Source organism: Pseudophryne corroboree, chromosome 2 (assembly GCF_028390025.1).
Source record: "Pseudophryne corroboree isolate aPseCor3 chromosome 2, aPseCor3.hap2, whole genome shotgun sequence".
Lineage (NCBI taxonomy): Eukaryota > Metazoa > Chordata > Amphibia > Anura > Myobatrachidae > Pseudophryne > Pseudophryne corroboree.
In genome coordinates this window covers 632050106-632067954 of record NC_086445.1, presented here as the reverse complement: position 1 = coordinate 632067954, position 17849 = coordinate 632050106, and the positions used below count along the sequence as shown (strand labels likewise).

Here is a 17849-nt window from a genome sequence, read left to right as displayed (position 1 = left end):
AAGGACGCATACCTTCATGTCCCCATATATCCCCCTCATCAGGAGTACCTGAGATTCGGTGTACAGGACTGTCATTACCAGTTTCAGACGTTGCCGTTTGGGCTTTCCACGGCCCCGAGGATTTACACCAAGGTAATGGCGGAAATGATGGTGCTCCTGCGCCGGCAGGGAGTCACAATTATCCTGTACTTGGACGATCTCCTGATAAAAGCGAGATTGAGAGATCAGTTGCTGAAAAGCGTGGCGCTCTCCCTGGGCGTGCTGCAGCAACATGGCTGGATTCTGAATCTAGCAAAGTCACAGTTGGTACCAACAACTCGGCTATCTTTCTTAGGCATGATTCTGGACACGGAACAAAAGAGGGTTTTTCTCCCAATGGAAATAGCTCAGGAACTCCAGAACATGGTCAGAGACCTGTTAAAACCGAAAAGAGTGTCAGTCCATCAATGCACTCGAGTACTGTGGAAAATGGTGGCGACCTACGAGGCCATCCCCTTCGGCAGGTTTCATGCGAGGACGTTTCAGTGGGACCTACTGGACAAGTGGTCCGGGTCCCATCTTCAAATTCATCAGAAAATAAGCCTGTCCACCAGGGCCAGGGTGTCTCTCCTGTGGTGGCTACGGAGTGCTCACCTTCTAGAGGGTCGCAGGTTCGGCATTCAGGACTGGGTTCTGGTGACCACGGACGCGAGCCTCTGAGGATGGGGAGCAGTCACACAGGGAAAAAACTTTCAGGGACTATGGTCAAGCCAGGAGGCTTGTCTACACATCAACGTACTGGAATTGAGGGCCATATACAACGGCCTACGTCAAGCGGAGAATCTTCTTCGCGACCGACCGGTTCTGATTCAATCAGACAACGTCACAGCCGTGGCTCATGTAAACCGCCAAGGCGGGACAAGGAGAAGAGCGGCAATGGCGGAAGCCACCAGGATTCTTTGCTGGGCGGAAAATCACATAACCGTGTTGGCAGCAGTCTTCATTCCAGGAGTGGACAACTGGGAAGCAGACTTCCTCAGCAGACACGATCTCCATCCAGGAGAGTGGGGACTTCATCAAGAAGTTTTTGCAGAGATAAGTCATTGGGGACTTCCTCAAATAGACATGATGGCGTCACGCCTCAACAAGAAGCTTCGGAGGTATTGTGCCAGGTCAAGGGACCCCCAGGCAGTAGCAGTAGACGCCCTGGTGACACCGTGGGTGTTTCAGTCGGTCTATGTGTTCCCTCCTCTTCCACTCATCTCAAAGATATTGAGAATCCTAAGACGAACAAACGTGCGGACAATACTCCATTGTTCCAGATTGGCCTCGAAGGGCCTGGTATTCAGATCTTCAGGAAATGCTCACAGAAGATCCGTGGCCTCTTCCTCTCAGAGAGGACCTGTTGCAACAGGGGCCCTGCGTGTTCCAGGGCTTACTGCGGTTACGTTTGACGGCATGGCGGTTGAACACCGAATCCTAGCTGGGAAAGGCATTCCGGAAGAAGTCATCCCTACTCTGATAAAGGCTAGGAAGGAGGTGACGGCGAAACATTATCACCGTATCTGGAGACAGTATGTATCTTGGTGTGAAGCCAAGAATGCTCCTATGGAGGAATTCCATCTGGGCCGTTTCCTCCACTTTCTACAGACAGGAGTGGATATGGGCCTAAAATTAGGCTCCATTAAGGTACAGATTTCGGCTTTATCAATTTTCTTTCAGAAGGAATTGGCTTCTCTCCCAGAAGTCCAGACTTTTGTAAAGGGAGTGCTGCACATACAGCCTCCTTTTGTGCCTCCAGTGGCACCATGGGACCTTAACGTGGTATTACAGTTCCTAAAATCTCACTGGTTTGAACCTCTTCAAACGGTTGAATTAAAATTTCTCACTTGGAAGGTGGTCATGTTGTTGGCCTTGGTGGTCATGTTGTTGGCCTTGGCATCTGCAAGGCGGGTGTCCGAATTGGCGGCTTTGTCTCGCAAAAGCCCCTATCTGATTTTCCATGTGGATAGAGCGGAATTAAGGACTCGTCCTCAATTTTTGCCTAAAGTGGTTTTATCGTTTCATATGAACCAACCTATTGTGGTACCTGTGGTCCTGGTACCTATTGTGGTACCAGGACGGCTCGGGTTAGGAAAACAGCGGCACTGTTTATCCTGTATGCAGCCAACAAGGTTGGCGCTCCTGCTTCTAAGCAGACTATTGCTCGCTGGATATGTAACACAATTCAGCAGGCTCATTCTACGTCTGGATTGCCGTTACCAAATTTGGTAAAGGCCCATTCCACTAGGAAGGTGGGCTCTTCTTGGGCGGCTGCTCGAGGCGTCTCGGCATAACAGCTTTGCCGAGCGGCGACTTGGTCGGGTTCAAACACTTTTGCAAAATTCTACAAGTTTGATAGCCTGGCTGATGAGGACCTCATGTTTGCTCAATCGGTGCTGCAGAGTCATCCGCACTCTCCCGCCCGGTCTGGAGCTTTGGTATAATCCCCATGGTCCTTACGGAGTCCCCAGCATCCTCTAGGACGTAAGAGAAAATAAGATTTTAAACCTACCGGTAAATCTTTACGGAGTCCCCAGCATCCTCTACGGACTAGGAGAAAAAGATTTACCGGTAGGTTTAAAATCTTATTATAAGCAGTTTCACTAATCTATATATAAAAAAACGCTGACAGCCTCACTGGGGCTCTACAGCGGTGGGTGGTACTCCTTAAAAAACTCTTTGGTTGCTTTCGCATTATGCTTCGGGTCATTGTCCATCTGCACTGTGAAGCGCCGTCCAATGACTTCTGAAGCATTTAACTGAATATGAGCAGATAATATTGCCCGAAACACTTCAGAATTCATCCTGCTGCTTTTGTCAGCAGTCACGTTATCAATAAATACAAGGGAACCAGTTCCATTGACAGCCATACATGGCCACGCCATGACACTACCACCACCATGCTTCACTGATGAGGTGGTATGTTTTTGATCATGAGCAGTTCCTTTCCTTCTCCATACTATTCTCTTCCCATCACTCTGGTACAAGTTGATCTTTGTCTCATCTGTCCATAGAATGTTGTTTCAGAACTGTAAAACTTTTTTAGATGTTGTTTGGCAAACTCTAATCTGGTCTTCCTGTTTTGTGGCTCACCAATGGTTTACATCTTGTGGTGAACCCTCTATATTCACTCTTGTGAAGTCTTCTCTTGATTGTTGACTTTGACACATATACACCTACCTCCTGGAGAGTGTTCTTGATCTGGGCAACTGTATTGAAGGGGTTTTTCTTCACCAGGACAATAATTCTTCTCTCATCCACCACAGTTGTTTTCGGTGGTCTTCTGGGTCTTTTGGTGTTGCTGAGCTCTCCGGTGCGTTCTTTCTTTTTAAGAATGTTCCAAACAGTTGATTTGGCCACACCTAATGTTTTTGCTATCTCTCTGATGGGTTTGTTTTAATTTTTCAGCCTAATCATGGCTTGCTTCACTGATAATAGCAGCTCTTTGGATCTCATGTTGAGAGTCGACAGCAACAGATCCAAATGCAAATGTCACACCTGGAATCTACTCCAGACCTTTACCTGCTTAATTGACGATGAAATAATGTAGGAATAGCCCACTCCTGTCCATGAAATAGCTTTTGAGTCGATTGTCCCATTACTTTTGGTCCCTTTAAAAAGTGGGAGGCACATATAGAAACCGTTGTAATTCCTACATCGTTCACCTAATTTGGATGTAAAGACCCTCAAATTAAAGTGGAAAGTCTGCAGTTAAAGCACATCTTGTTTGTTTAATTTCAAATCCATTGTGGTGGTGTATAGAGACCAAAATATGAGCTCTACCGTATAAAGGCGAGGCCTTGTTTGGAGATGGGCTGGATGCCTTAGTTTCTGCGGCTACTTGCAGGTAAGTCGTCATTTTTGCCTGCGCCGGCAAAAAATACATCACTCTCAGATGCAGTCCTTTCTGCCCAATAAATACAAAAAGTTTAAAGGTTCCCCTTTCTTTGCGGGTAAAGGAAGGAGAAAAGGTAAAAAGTCCACAGCGTCTCCAGGATCACAGGAGCAAAAATCAACCTCTGCTTCTGCCAAATCTTCAGCATGACGCTGGGGCACCCTTGCGGGAGTCCGCTCAGGTGGGGGCACGTCTGAAGCTCTTCAGTCAGATTTGGGTTCAATCTGGCCTAGACCCGTGGGTCTTACAAATAGTGTCCCACGGGTACAAGTTGGAGTTTCAAGACATTCCCCCCATGCCGATTTTTCAAATCGGCCTTACCAGCTTCTGTCCCAGACAGGGAAGTGGTATCAGCAGCAATACAAAAATTGTGTCAGGATCAAGTGATTGTCCTGGTTCCCTTGTCGCAACAAGGAGAAGGGTTTTATTCAAGCCTTTACGTAGTTTCGAAGCCGGATGGCTCGGTCAGACCGATTCTAAATCTGAAAACGCTGAATCTCTACCTGGAAAGGTTCAAATTCAAGATGGAATCTCTGAGGGCAGTGATTTCCAGTCTGGAGGAAAAAGACTTTGTGGTGTCAGTGGACATAAAAGATGCCTACTTACATGTTCCTATCTATCCTCCACATCAAGCTTATCTGAGAGTCGTAGTGCAGGATTGTCATTACCAATTTCAGACGTTGCCGTTCGGGCTATCCACGGCACTGAGGGTGTTTACCAAGGTGATGGCGGAGATTATGGTCCTCCTTCGACAGCGAGGAGTCCATATAATTCCTTACCTGGACGATCTCCTGATAAAAGCAAGGTCCAGGGAAAGGTTGGTGCAGAGCATTGCACTCTCCCAGACTACTTCAACAGCACGGATCATAATTTTTCCAAAGTCGCAGTTGGAACCGACGACAAGATTATCGTTTCTGGGGATGATACTGGACACAGAAGTACTGAGGGTATTTCTTCCAGTGGAAAAGGCTCTGGAAATCCAGAGAATGGTCAAACAAATTCTGAAACCAACAAAAGTGTCGATCCATCAATGCATTCGGTTGTTGGGGAAGATGGTAGTGGCCTACGAGGCCCTACAATTTGGCCAATTCCATGCCAGAGTATTCCAGTGGGACCTGTTGGACAAGTGGTCCGGATCCCATCTACACATGCATCAGAGGATAATCCTGTCATCCAAAGCCAGAATTTCGCTCCTGTGGGTGGCTACACAGTTCTCACCTCCTAGAGGGACGCAGGTTCGGGATTCAGGACTGGGTCTTGGTAACCACGGATGCAAGTCTCCGATGCTGGGGAGCAGTCACACAGGGGGAAAGCTTCCAAGGAAGATGGTCAAGTCAAGAAACCGGTCTTCACATAAACGTTCTGGAGTTGAGAGCCATTTACAACGGCCTTCTACAAGCGGTGCATCTTCTTCAAGATCAACCGATTCAGATCCAGTCAGACAATGTAACAGCAGTGGCATACATAAACCGTCAAGGCGGAACGAAAAGCAGAGCGGCAATGGCAGAGGTGACAAAGATCCTCCTCTGGGCAGAAAGACATGCAAGAGCTCTGTCGGCAATTTTCATTCCGGGAGTGGACAACTGGGAAGCGGACTTCCCCAGCAGACACGATCTCCACCCAGGAGAATGGGACCTCCACCAAGAAGTCTTTGCAGAGGTGACAGGTCATTGGGGTGTTCCTCAAGTAGACATGATGGCATCTCGTCTCAACAAGAAGCTTCAGAGATATTGTTCCAGGTCGAGAGACCCACAAGCAATAGCAGTGGATGCACTTGTGACCCAGTGGGTATTTCGGTCGGTGTACATGTTCCCTCCACTTCCACTAATTCCAAAAGTTCTCAAGATCATAAGAACAGGGGTTCGGGCGATCCTAATTTTCCCAGACTTGCCAAGGAGGGCTTGGTATCCGGATCTTCAGGAGTTACTCATAGAAGATCCTCGGCCTCTTCCTCTTCGAGAGGACCTGCTACGGCAGGGGCCGTGCGTGTATCAAGACTTACCGCGGCTACGTTTGACGGCATGGCTGTTGAGCATTCAGATTGGTTTGAACCTCTCCAGGAGGTGGAGTTAAAGTTTCTCACTTGGAAAGTGGTCATGCTGTTGGCCTTGGCATCCGCAAGACTGGTGTCTGAGTTAGGCCTTATCTCACAAGAGCCCTTACTTGATCTTCTATGAAGATAGGGCTGAATTAAGAACTCGTCAGCAATTTCTTCCAAAGGTGGTTTCTTCTTTCCATGTAATCCAACCTATTGTGGTACCAGTGGCTACTGACACCTTCGATGCTTCAAAGTCTCTGGATGTGGTCAGAGCTTTGAGAATTTATGTAGCAAGAATGGCTCGGATACGGAAAACAGAGGCTCTGTTTGTCCTGTATGTTCCCAACAAGATTGGGTGTCCTGCTTCTAAGCAGACGATTGCGCGCTGGATCAGAGGTACGATTCAGCACGCTCATTCTACGGCAGGATTGCCGATACCGAATTCGGTCAATGCCCATTCTACAAGAAAGGTGGGCTCATCCTGGGCGGCTGCCCGGGGGGTCTCGACATTACAGCTTTGCCGAGCAGCTACTTGGTCAGGGACAAACACGTTTGCTAAGTTTTACTAGTTTGACACCTTGGCCGCTGATGACCTAAAGTTTGGTCAATCGGTTCTGCAGGGTCATCCGCACTCTCCCGCCCGTACTGGAGCTTTGGTATAACCCCATGGTACTAAAGTGGACCCCAGTATCCTCTACGACGTATGAGAAAACAGTATTTTTATACATACCGGTAAATCCTTTTCTCCTAGTCCGTAGAGGATGCTGGGCACCCAACCCAGTGCGTACTTTACCTGCAGTAGTTAATTTGTTTTTAGTTTTACACAGGTGTTGTGTTCAATTGTTTCAGCACGTTGCTGCAATGGTCATGCTCGTTGGCATGTGTTATGTTGTATGCCATGTTGTGCGGCATGGTTGAAGTGTGAGCTGGTGTGAATCTCACCATTAACTTAAAAGTAAATCCTTTTCTCGAATTGCCCATCTCCCTGGGCACAGTTCCTATACTGATGTCTGGAGGAGGGGCATAGTGGAAAGGAGCCAGTTCACACTCTGAAAAAGTCTTAAAGTGCCCATGGCTCCGCAGAACCGTCTATACCCCATGGTACTAAAGTGGACCCCAGCATCCTCTACGGACTAGGAGAAAAGGATTTACCGGTAGGTATAAAAATCCTTTTATTGTTATTACTGCATAGCAGGACTAAAGTCCTGCAATTATAAGGTAGTGTGTCTTGTATTTGATGTACAAATATATATCACTGTGCAGTACTTTCAAAGGTAGTCCTTCCCCAGAAAAAAGTGTGTAATAAGATTGTGCCATGAGTTAAAACATAAGATAAATTGAGTACATATGTGGCTACAGCTTTTTACCAAATAAATAGGGTAGAAATGTTGGTTACCGAAAGGCATAAATCACATTAAAGCAGTGGTTCCCAACCTCTATTGAATCACTGTGCCCCTAGAATATCAGGGAGGGGATTTCAAAGCCCCACTGGGCCAAAAGATCCTTCTTGAGAAATTCAGAAAAATAGTTTTGCCTATCAACTTGACCATCTGATTTGGTCATGGACCCCCAATCCAGAACCACTGCATTAAAGGAAATTCCACATTTTGTTGTTCTTCAATTTATTGTGCTGGTTTATTTGATGGCAATTGTTATACTGTCTTTCTGTCTCATCTTATCTAATATTTTTGTATTTCTTTCCCATCAGATGTGATTTGGGTTATTCTCAGCGTGGAGGCTGGTGGCCTCTTAGGTGTCACACAGCAACTATCCTCTTTTGAGACGGAGTTCAACACTCAGCCTCATCGCAATCTTGGTGGAGACTACAACCCCTTTGCATCACCTCAGAAGAGTCGATCCCCAGAAGGGGAAAATATGGGATCCTGGGAACCTGAAACAGAGACTCCTGAAAGAGAACAGAATGGACTATCTCAGACCTCTGTAAATATATGTGCAACGGATCATCCAGCCAGCCATTCTGTAGCAACTTATAGAGAGGTGAGATGCAGTGGAGAATGTAAAAAATAGACAACAAGCTTACAAAGGTTTGGAGAGTAAGTAATGGATGGAAAGAATCTGTAATTGTAGTGGAGCAGGAAATATTAAGTGAGTATATGTCAGCAGTTACCAGTTTTTTTGCAGGTAAAGACAGAATTAAACCATAGCAGAAACAAAGACTGGTTTTCATTTACTGCTACATGTTGTGGGTGGTTAAGTGTATAGTCGATGCTTTGCCCTTATTGCTACATTCCCTTAAGACAGTGGAGTTTACTTTTGCATTGGTCATTAATACAGCTGACCAAGTGTTATCCCATGTGTCAGTGCTGCCATGGAATGCTTCATCTGTATGACATGATCAAGCAAACACAGTCTGCTTTAGGGATGGACATCGAAAGCAAACCATCATATGATGGCAATGCTTCCGCCATTGAAACTTTTGATGCGATGGTTACGAACCATCGCATCAAAAGTATTAAATGGTGAAAATTATTTATATGACTAGCGCATGCGCAAAAGCCTGCATTTCCGTTGGCAAGGTGGGAATTGGGATCGAGGGCAGGGCCGGAGTCTGAGCAACATATTACTTTATCACTGGACATTGTGTGTATAATATACTTATATAATATACACACACAATGCCCAATGATGAAGCAACATTGCCCCCACAGTGCCAGATATACAGTGCCCAGGCAGTGCCAGATATACAGTGCCCAGGCAGTGCCAGATATACAGTGCCCCGGCAGTGCCAGATATACTTTGCCCCACTGTGCAAGATATACAATGCCCCCACTGTGCCAGATATGCAATAACAATGCCCCCATTGTGCCAGGTATACAGTGCCACAGATATACATTGCCCCCACCCCTCTTTACCGCCTGCTTTGTTTCTTCTATGTGAGGGGAGGAGAGCACAGCGCATCTCCTGCCCCTAAGTTCTCTTTGATGCCCGGTCTCACTCTCCAGCGGCGGGGTCAATCTGAAATGAGGCGCCGGTTCGTTAGCCAATCAGAGCTCGCGGACCGGCAGCCAATCAGGAGGCACAGCTGCCGGTCCGCGAGCTCTGATTGGCTAGCAAACTGGTGCCTTATTCAGATTGACCCCGCCGGCGCCCTCCTCCCCTCACACAGAACGAAGCCAGTGGGGTGCAGTATGGTGGACGGCCCGGCGGTGCGGCGTACTGGCTGGGGATTTCTTAAAGGTACGCCGTACTGCTATATTTGCAGCGCTGAGCAAGACTCCTGCGCAGTGACTGACACTGCGCCATGTGCATCTCCTCAGTGCTGGACAAAAACTGCAGGAGAGAAATCATAATAGCCTTCACCTCTGAAAATTCCTCCATAGGCATAAAGTGACTAACAGCATCAGAGCCAGATGTCGGTAACTATGGGACCAAGCTCCAAAAAACTTCCCTTTTTGGAGCTTGGTACATAAGGTTCAGACTTGGTACACATTCACAATAATGTGTATGGCAACTGGCTCAGTGCACGGTTTGCTTTGCTGTCTCACATGGGACCAATTCTGATGATTATGGTGTGGCGTTTTTATGTTCTTGCCATGTTTTTTTTTTTTGTTTTTTTTTTTTGTTTTTTTTTTCTCTTGGTTCTTCCCACAGTCCAAAACATACTCAAGCAAGGACTTTGTCCATAGCCCTCCTAAATGATGCCCTCTGATCAGTGGTGGTGTATAGCTGGGTTGATATAACGTTCAGTGAGGTCACTCTGTCTCCTCCTCTGAATTCTCCTGAACTCTGTGTGTCTGTGGCTTTTGCTGTGTGAGTGACTGCTGCTGCTGCAGGGTGAGGTCTGTGCTCTGATTGGCTCTCTGAGTCAGTGAGAGCCAATCAGAGCTAGCAGTGGGCCCTGTTGCCAAGCAGCAGCCTAGAGAGGGGAGGGTGTGAGGGGACTGACTGAGCAGGCTCATGTCTGAAGCAGAGAGAGTGTCAGACAACCTCCAACGAACTTAAGAAGTTTATCTGATACAGATACAGCAGCAAGGGGAGGCACCCACCATCGTAAGACCATCGAATGACTATCATTTGATGGTGAAAAAACATTGGTGGGGGGGGGGGGGGGGGAGAGTTCATTAAATGCTAAAAACACTACCATCGCAATTAAAACATAGATGGTTTGGAAATATCGACCGTCGATGTCCATCTCTAGTCTGCTTATATTCCAAACTGTTCATTATGGACGTATCATTTACATGACAGCCCTTTCAGTCAGTGCCTTACCTACTGAGTATTCGGCGTGTGACTTTCAACCTGCAGTCTCATGTTTTATCCAGTGAGCAAAGAATTAACATGCATCTATTCTGTTTCCTCAGCTAACAGTTATGAGAATGTAGCCTATACATTCTTTAGTACCCAATATCAGTCAGTATGTCAGTGGTTTCAGGTACATTTGCAAGCTACATATTGATTCAGGCCACGTTAATTTTTTTTTTTTTTTTATAGTTGCAAAAGATTTATTTTCAGGCTTATTTGTGTCTCCATAAAATAACAGGTTGACTAATTCACTTGGCTACTTGGGAGAGTCTGTATGAGCTGCAAACACTGGTTCCTCAACCTAGTGAACCTAGAAATATGCAATACCTAGCTGTCTAACAATGGAGTGCTGCTTGTAGTTGGCAAATTTAGTAAGTGTACGGTATCTTCTCAGAGATGTAAATTGTACTAAATGAATAGTTCCGTACACAGATTCTAGTGTTGAATATTCTAAAGCTAGCTGCTTCCCAATAATGTAAGGTGTGTATGACATATCTGGCCCTTGCCAGTGTGGTGTAGATCAGAGGAGTGTGATCCCCCTACGTTAGCCATGCCTTTTAATCAGATACTTGCCTGCTCCATTTTCCTTCCTGTATAGCAGCCACTAACCTTAGGGCCTAATTCAAACCTGATCGCAGCAGCAACTTTGTTCTCTAATGGGCAAAACCATGTGTACTGCAGGGGAGGCAGATATACCATGTGCATAGAGAGTTACATTTGGGTGGGTTATTTTGTTTCTGTGCAGGGTAAATACTGGCTGCCTTATTTTTACACTGCAATTTAGATTTCAGTTTGAACACACCACGCCCAAATCTAAAAGGCCCTACAGACTGGGCGACCCGCCACCGAGCTGCCCGACTGCCGAGATGGCAGACGGGCAACCTGGAGGCGGCGGGGGGACTGAAGTTTCTTCACTCCTCCCATCACCCGGCTCCATAGCAATGCATGCTAATATGGACAATCTCGTCCATATTGGCTTGCATGTACAAGCGACGGGGCACCAACGATTAACGAGCGCGGGGCCACGCATCGTTAATCGTTGGTGCCTACACACTGCACGATATGAACGAGTTCTTGCTCATTACTGAACGAGAACGTTCATATTGTGCAGTGAGATCTGCCAGTGTGTAGGGCTCTTAACGTTCCCTGCACATGTTATATCTGCCACACCTGCAGTGCACATGGTTTTGCCCATTTGATAACAAATTTGCTGCTGTGATCAGGTCTGAATGAGGCCATTAATCCCAGTGTCCATCTCGCAGCAATTCCCCTGCAGAAGCCCATAGTAGGAAATGCATTGGAAAGAGCTCTTTCTACTGCAGTCATATATTGATACTTTCAAATAACCATGCAGAACATTTAATGTAAACAACAATGAAGACTTCTCCATCGGTACAAATGATTGCCGAAAGCTACAACAAAACACTGTGATAAAGTTATATAGATTATAGGATACAGTAAAGTGGTAAAGCTTTGGTAAGGTTAACATTGTATAAAAATTAATGTGGATTGTACGAAAGGGCATCAAGGAATAGGGAGTTTAAAGATCTAAATATATAATGTGTGACCAAATGACCTTGCACCCCTAAGTCCATTTGTACCCAGTTATAACATAAACACTCGTGCACCATACTTACGGTACCTGCAATCCCAAAAACACAGTTAAACACTATACCCTGAAACCAGTATGTTCTATAGCACTACCTGTACCCAACACTTCTATCTTCACTTTCAGAAATTGTCGTTTACCCTTTTATCCAGTATCTAAAGTACTGAGTGCAGCTGGCAGGCCCAATTCATACATCACTGCTTAGCCCACTAATGGGTATATGCAATTCACGGCGAATCGCGGCAAATTATCGCCGTTTTTAAATTCGACACAATTCGACAGGTGAATTCCGGCAGGTGGCTGCCGGAATTCACCATATTCAATGAAAAACGGATTCGACAGTCCCGCGGGCGAAAAACGGCCGATTTGCCGCTATTTAAAAAAAACGGGAAAAACACGGAAAAAAAATGGCGTGGGGTCCCCCCTCCAAAGCATAACCAGCCTCGGGCTCTTCGAGCTGGTCCTGGTTCCAAAAATGCGGGGGGGAAATTGGGCAGGGATCCCCCGTATTTTTAAAACCAGCACCGGGCTCTGCGCCTGGTGCAAAAAATACGGGGGACAAAAAGAGTAGGGGTCCCCCGTATTTTTTACACCAGCATCGGGCTCCACTAGCTGGACAGATAATGCCACAGCCGGGGGTCACTTTTATGCAGTGCCCTGCGGCCGTGGCATTAAATATCCAACTAGTCACCCCTGGCCGGGGTACCCTGGGGGAGTGGGGACCCCTTCAATCAAGGGGTCCCCCCCCTCAGCCACCCAAGGGCCAGGGGTAAAGCCCGAGGCTGTCCCCCCCCATCCAATGGCTACGGATGGGAGGCTGATAGCCTAGAGTAAAATGACAAGAATATTGTTTTTTCCAGTAGTACTACAAGTCCCAGCAAGCCTCCCCCGCAAGCTGGAACTTGGAGAACCACAAGTACCAGCATGCGGGAGAAAAACGGGCCCGCTGGTACCTGTAGTACTACTGGGAAAAAAATACCCAAATAAAAACAGGACACAGACACCGTGACAGTAAAACTTTATTACACACTGCCGACACACACATACTTACCTATGTTCACACGTCGACATCGGTCCTCTTCTCCATGTAGAATCCACGGATACCTGAAAAGAAAAGTTCAATATACTCACCTCAGCCAGGGTCCAGAGATAAATCCACGTACTTGGCAAAAAAAGAAAACGGACACACGGACCACCGGACTGAAAGCGGTCCCATGCTGACACATGAGACCCCTTACACTGAATGCCGGGACACCACGTGACTCCTGTCACTGAAGTCCCTTCAGCCAATCAGGAAGCGCTACTTCCGTGGCGCTCACCTGATTGGCTGTGCGCTGTCTGTGCTGTGACAGCGCATCGCACAGCTCCGTCCATTATATTCAATGGTGGGAACTTTGCTGCTAGCGGTGAGGTCACCCGCCGGTCAGCGGCTGACCGCGGGTAACCCCACCGCTGACGGCAAAGTTCCCACCATTGAAACTAATGGACCAAGCTGTGCGATGCGCTGTCACAGCACAGACAGCGCACAGCCAATCAGGTGAGCGCCACGGAAGTAGCGCTTCCTGATTGGCTGAAGGGACTTCAGTGACAGGAGTCACGTGGTGTCCCGGCATTCGGGGTAAGAGGTCTCATGTGTCAGCATGGGACCCCTTTCAGTCCGGTGGTCCGTGTGTCCGTTTTCTTTTTTTGCTAAGTACGTGGATTTATCTCTGGACCCTGGCTGAGGTGAGTATATTGAACTTTTCTTTTTAGGTATCCGTGGATTCTACATGGAGAAGAGGAACGATGTCGGCGTGTGAACATAGGTAAGTATGTGCGTGTCGGCAGTGTGTAATAAAGTTTTACTGTCACGGTGTCTGTGTCCTGTTTTTATTTGGGTATTTTTTTCCCAGTAGTACTACAGGTACCAGCGGGCCCGTTTTTCTCCCGCATGCTGGTACTTGTGGTTCTCCAAGTACCAGCTTGCGGGGGAGGCTTGCTGGGACTTGTAGTACTACTGGAAAAAACAATATTCTTGTCATTTTACTCAAGGCTATCAGCCTCCCATCCGCAGCCCTTGGATGGGGGGGACAGCCTCGGGCTTCACCCCTGGCCCTTGGGTGGCTGGGGGGGGGGACCCCTTGATTGAAGGGGTCCCCACTCCCCCAGGGTACCCCGGCCAGGGATGACTAGTTGGATATTTAATGCCACGGCCGCAGGGCACTGTATAAAAGTGACCCCCGGCTGTGGCATTATCTGTCCAGCTAGTGGAGCCCGATGCTGGTGTGAAAAATACGGGGGACCCCTGCTCGTTTTGTCCCCCGTATTTTTTGCACCAGCACCAGGCGCAGAGCCCGGTGCTGGTTTTAAAAATACGGGGGATCCCTGCCCAATTTTTCCCCACATTTTTAGAACCAGGACCAGCTCGAAGAGCCCGAGGCTGGTTATGCTTTGGAGGGGGGACCCCACGCCATTTTTTTTTTTATTATTTTACCGTTCCAGCACTAAAAAAAAAATAATAATAATATTTTTAAAAATATATAAATAATACTTGTGCCTCCAAAAAAAAAAAAAAAAAAGTACCCTAATCCCTTCTAATATAAATAGATATGCTATTCCCCCCCAAAAAAACACCAAAAAAAACATGTTTAAATTTTTTTTTATTGTTTTCACCCTCCAAAGTGTGGCGGATTGAAAATGACGAATTTACTGTCTAAAAGCACTGCTGTCGAATTTCCAAACTTGAATTGAATATGCTTTTGTCGAATTGCAGCACTTGTATCATTGCAGAAAAGTCGAATTTCAAAAAGTCGAATTTTGAAAGTCCGTTTTTTTGACGGAAAGCACTGAATTGCATTGACGATTTTTTTTTTTTTTTTTTTTTCGAAAATGACCCGAAATTCGACAATTTCGGGAATTCGACCGCAATTGCATATACCCCTTAATGTCTGCTGAGTGGCAGCACCTGCATGAAGCTGCCACACATGGGTGTGAAGTTATCCTGAACAGCATGGTATGGTGTTGGAGACATATGATTAGTAATACCCCATATCCAGCCGGGATGTAGACCGTTATGATATCGACATTGTTAAAATGTCGTCATGTGAAATGTCGATATGGGAAACACTGACATCCTGCATGGACTGGCAGCAGAGGATTAGGCTTAGGCTGTGGGAGGGAAGGTTAGGGTTAAGTACTAAGGGTAAGTTTAGGTTACGGGAGGGGAGGTTAGGGTAATGCACTTAGGCAGTGGTTCTCAAACTCGGTTCTCAGGACCCCACACAGTGCATGTTTTGCAGGTTACCCAGCAAGTGCACAGGTGTAGTAATTACTCACTGACACATTTTAAAAGGTCCACAGGTGGAGCTAATTATTTCACTTGTGATCTGTGTGGAGACCTGCAAAACATGTACTGTGTGGGGTCCTGAGGACCGAGTTTGAGAACCTATGCACTAGGGGGAGGGTTAGTGATGCTCACCACCGAAAGTGCCGCTGGATCCGCCAGAAGTCCTCATCGCTGGAGCACCTGGAATCTCTGTACTAGGTAAGTTGCCGATAGACCGAGGTGTTTTGCCATCCTAATGATGGCATTTCATCAGTGTTGCCATGATTGCTGATGTGGGGAAATTCAACATTGCCAGTATTTTGACATTCTCGTGTCTATGAATGCCGATAAAAAGATCACACCCTTCCTGCCAATACTGCTCTGAGTTTTCACTGCACACTGTGATCATGACATCACAGCACATACTGTATACACATTTTACACAAAATGCATGCATCTGGTATTCTGTAGCAAATGCTTCTCTGCTGCAGGTCAGTTTCATTGTTACAGATTACTTTTCACGTTATATATCCCTTGTGTGTGATGGTTATGTTTTATACAAACTCAGAAATAAACCTATATCATAATACATACACAGCAACACAAACAGGATATAGCTTTTGTGTACAAGATGAATCAAATGTTAGAAACGCGCAATATTATAGCACGCTGTTTGTAAGTAGGGTTGATTGAAATAAAATAAAGGAGTTAATTCCGATAACATAATTTTGATTAAAAAAAAAAAAAAAAATATGCCTCTAGGCAAGTCTTGGTCTGTCTGGTAGGACAGAGCATGCCCCGGAATACAAATCATGTGATCATAACTAAATAAATATATATATATATATATATATATATATATATATATATATATATATATATATATATATATATAATATACTGCTCAAAAAAATAAAGGGAACACTTACATTGTGTTGTTTAACTCCAAGTCAATCACACTTCTGTGAAATCAAACTGTCCACTTAGGAAGCAACACTGATTGACAATCAATTTCACATGCTGTTATGCAAATGGAATAGACATCAGGTGGAAATTATAGGCAATTAGCAAGACACCCCCAATAAAGGAGTTGTTCTGCAGGTGGTGACCACAGACCACTTCTCAGCTCCTATGCTTTCTGGCTGATGTTTTGGTCACTTTTGAAAGCTGGCGGTGCTTTCACTCTAGTGGTAGCATGAGACGGAGTCTACAACCCACACAAGTGGCTCAGGTAGTGCAGCTCATCCAGGATGGCACATGAATGCGAGCTGTGGCAAGAAGGTTTGCTGTGTCTGTCAGCGTAGTGTCCAGAGCATGGAGGCGCTACCAGGAGACAGGCCATTACATAAGGAGACGTGGAGTAGGCCGTAGGAGGGCAACAACCCAGCAGCAGGACCGCTACCTCCGCCTTTGTGCAAGGAGGAGCACTGCCAGAGCCCTGCAAAATTACCTCCAGCAAGCCACAAATGTGCATGTGTCTACTGAAACGTTCAGAAACAGACTCCATGAGGGTGGTATGAGGGCCCGACGTCCACAGGTGGGGGTTGTGCTTACAGCCCAACACCGTGCAGGACGTTTGGCATTTGCCAGAGAACACCAAAATTGGCAAATTCGCCACTGGCGCCCTGTGCTCTTCACAGATGAAAGCAGGGTCTCACTGAGCATATGTGACAGAAGTGACAGAGTCTGGAGACGCCAAGGAGAACGTTCTGCTGCCTGCAACATCCTCCAGCATGACCGGTTTGGCAGTGGGTCAGTAATGGTGTGGGGTGGCATTTCTTTGGGGGGCCGCACAGCCCTCCATGTGCTCGCCAGAAGTAGCCTGACTGCCATTAGGTACCGAGATGAGATCCTCAGACCCCTTGTGAGACCATATGCTGGTGCGGTTGGTCCTGGGTTCCTCCTAATACAAGACAATGCTAGACCTCATGTGGCTGGAGTGTGTCAGCAGTTCCTGCAAGATGAAGGCATTGATGCTATGGACTGGCCCGCCCGTTCCCCAGACCTGAATCCAATTGAGCACATCTTGGACATCATGTCTCGCTCCATCCACCAACGCCACGTTGCACCATAGACTGTCCAGGAGTTGGCGGATGCTTTAGTCCAGGTCTGGGAGGAGATCCCTCAGGAGACCATCCGCCACCTCATCAGGAGCATGCCCAGGCGTTGTAGGGAGGTCATACAGGCACGTGGAGGCCACACACACTACTGAGCCTCATTTTGACTTGTTTTAAGGACATTACATCAAAGTTGGATCAGCCTGTAGTGTGTTTTTCCACTTTAATTTTGAGTGCGACTCCAAATCCAGACCTCCATGGGTTAATACATTTGATTTCCATTGGTAATTTTTATGTGATTTTGTTGTCCGCACATTCAACTATGTAAAGAACAAAGTATTTAATAAGAATATTTCATTAATTCAGATCTAGGATGTGTTGATTAAATGTTCCCTTTATTTTTTTGAGCAGTGTATGTATGTAGGATTATTGTTTTAGATTGGCAATCTTTTTTGATTCATATGAAGCATTTTATGATTATTTACAGGCTGAAGACTTGATTTTCCTCTTCAAGCATCTGGGTATGAAATGCCTCAGATAACGGTTGAGTCTCCCATATCTGAAAATCCAATTCTTAATATTTAGAAACCTAAAATATTTTAAGCGAGACTGAGCTAGTGACACCTTGCTCTTTGTTTCATGCACAAAATGATTAAATATAT

At 46.3% G+C, this 17849-nt stretch overlaps 1 protein-coding gene across 1 annotated transcript in view; it reads left to right on the top strand.

The window, feature by feature from the left end:
- Positions 1–17849, top strand: part of ILRUN (inflammation and lipid regulator with UBA-like and NBR1-like domains) — a 137101-nt gene that overhangs the window by 81594 nt on the left and 37658 nt on the right. The window contains exon 4 of the mRNA XM_063954904.1: positions 7663–7952. Coding sequence (XP_063810974.1) covers positions 7663–7952 — 290 coding nt within the window. The remainder of the gene's footprint in view (positions 1–7662; positions 7953–17849) is intronic.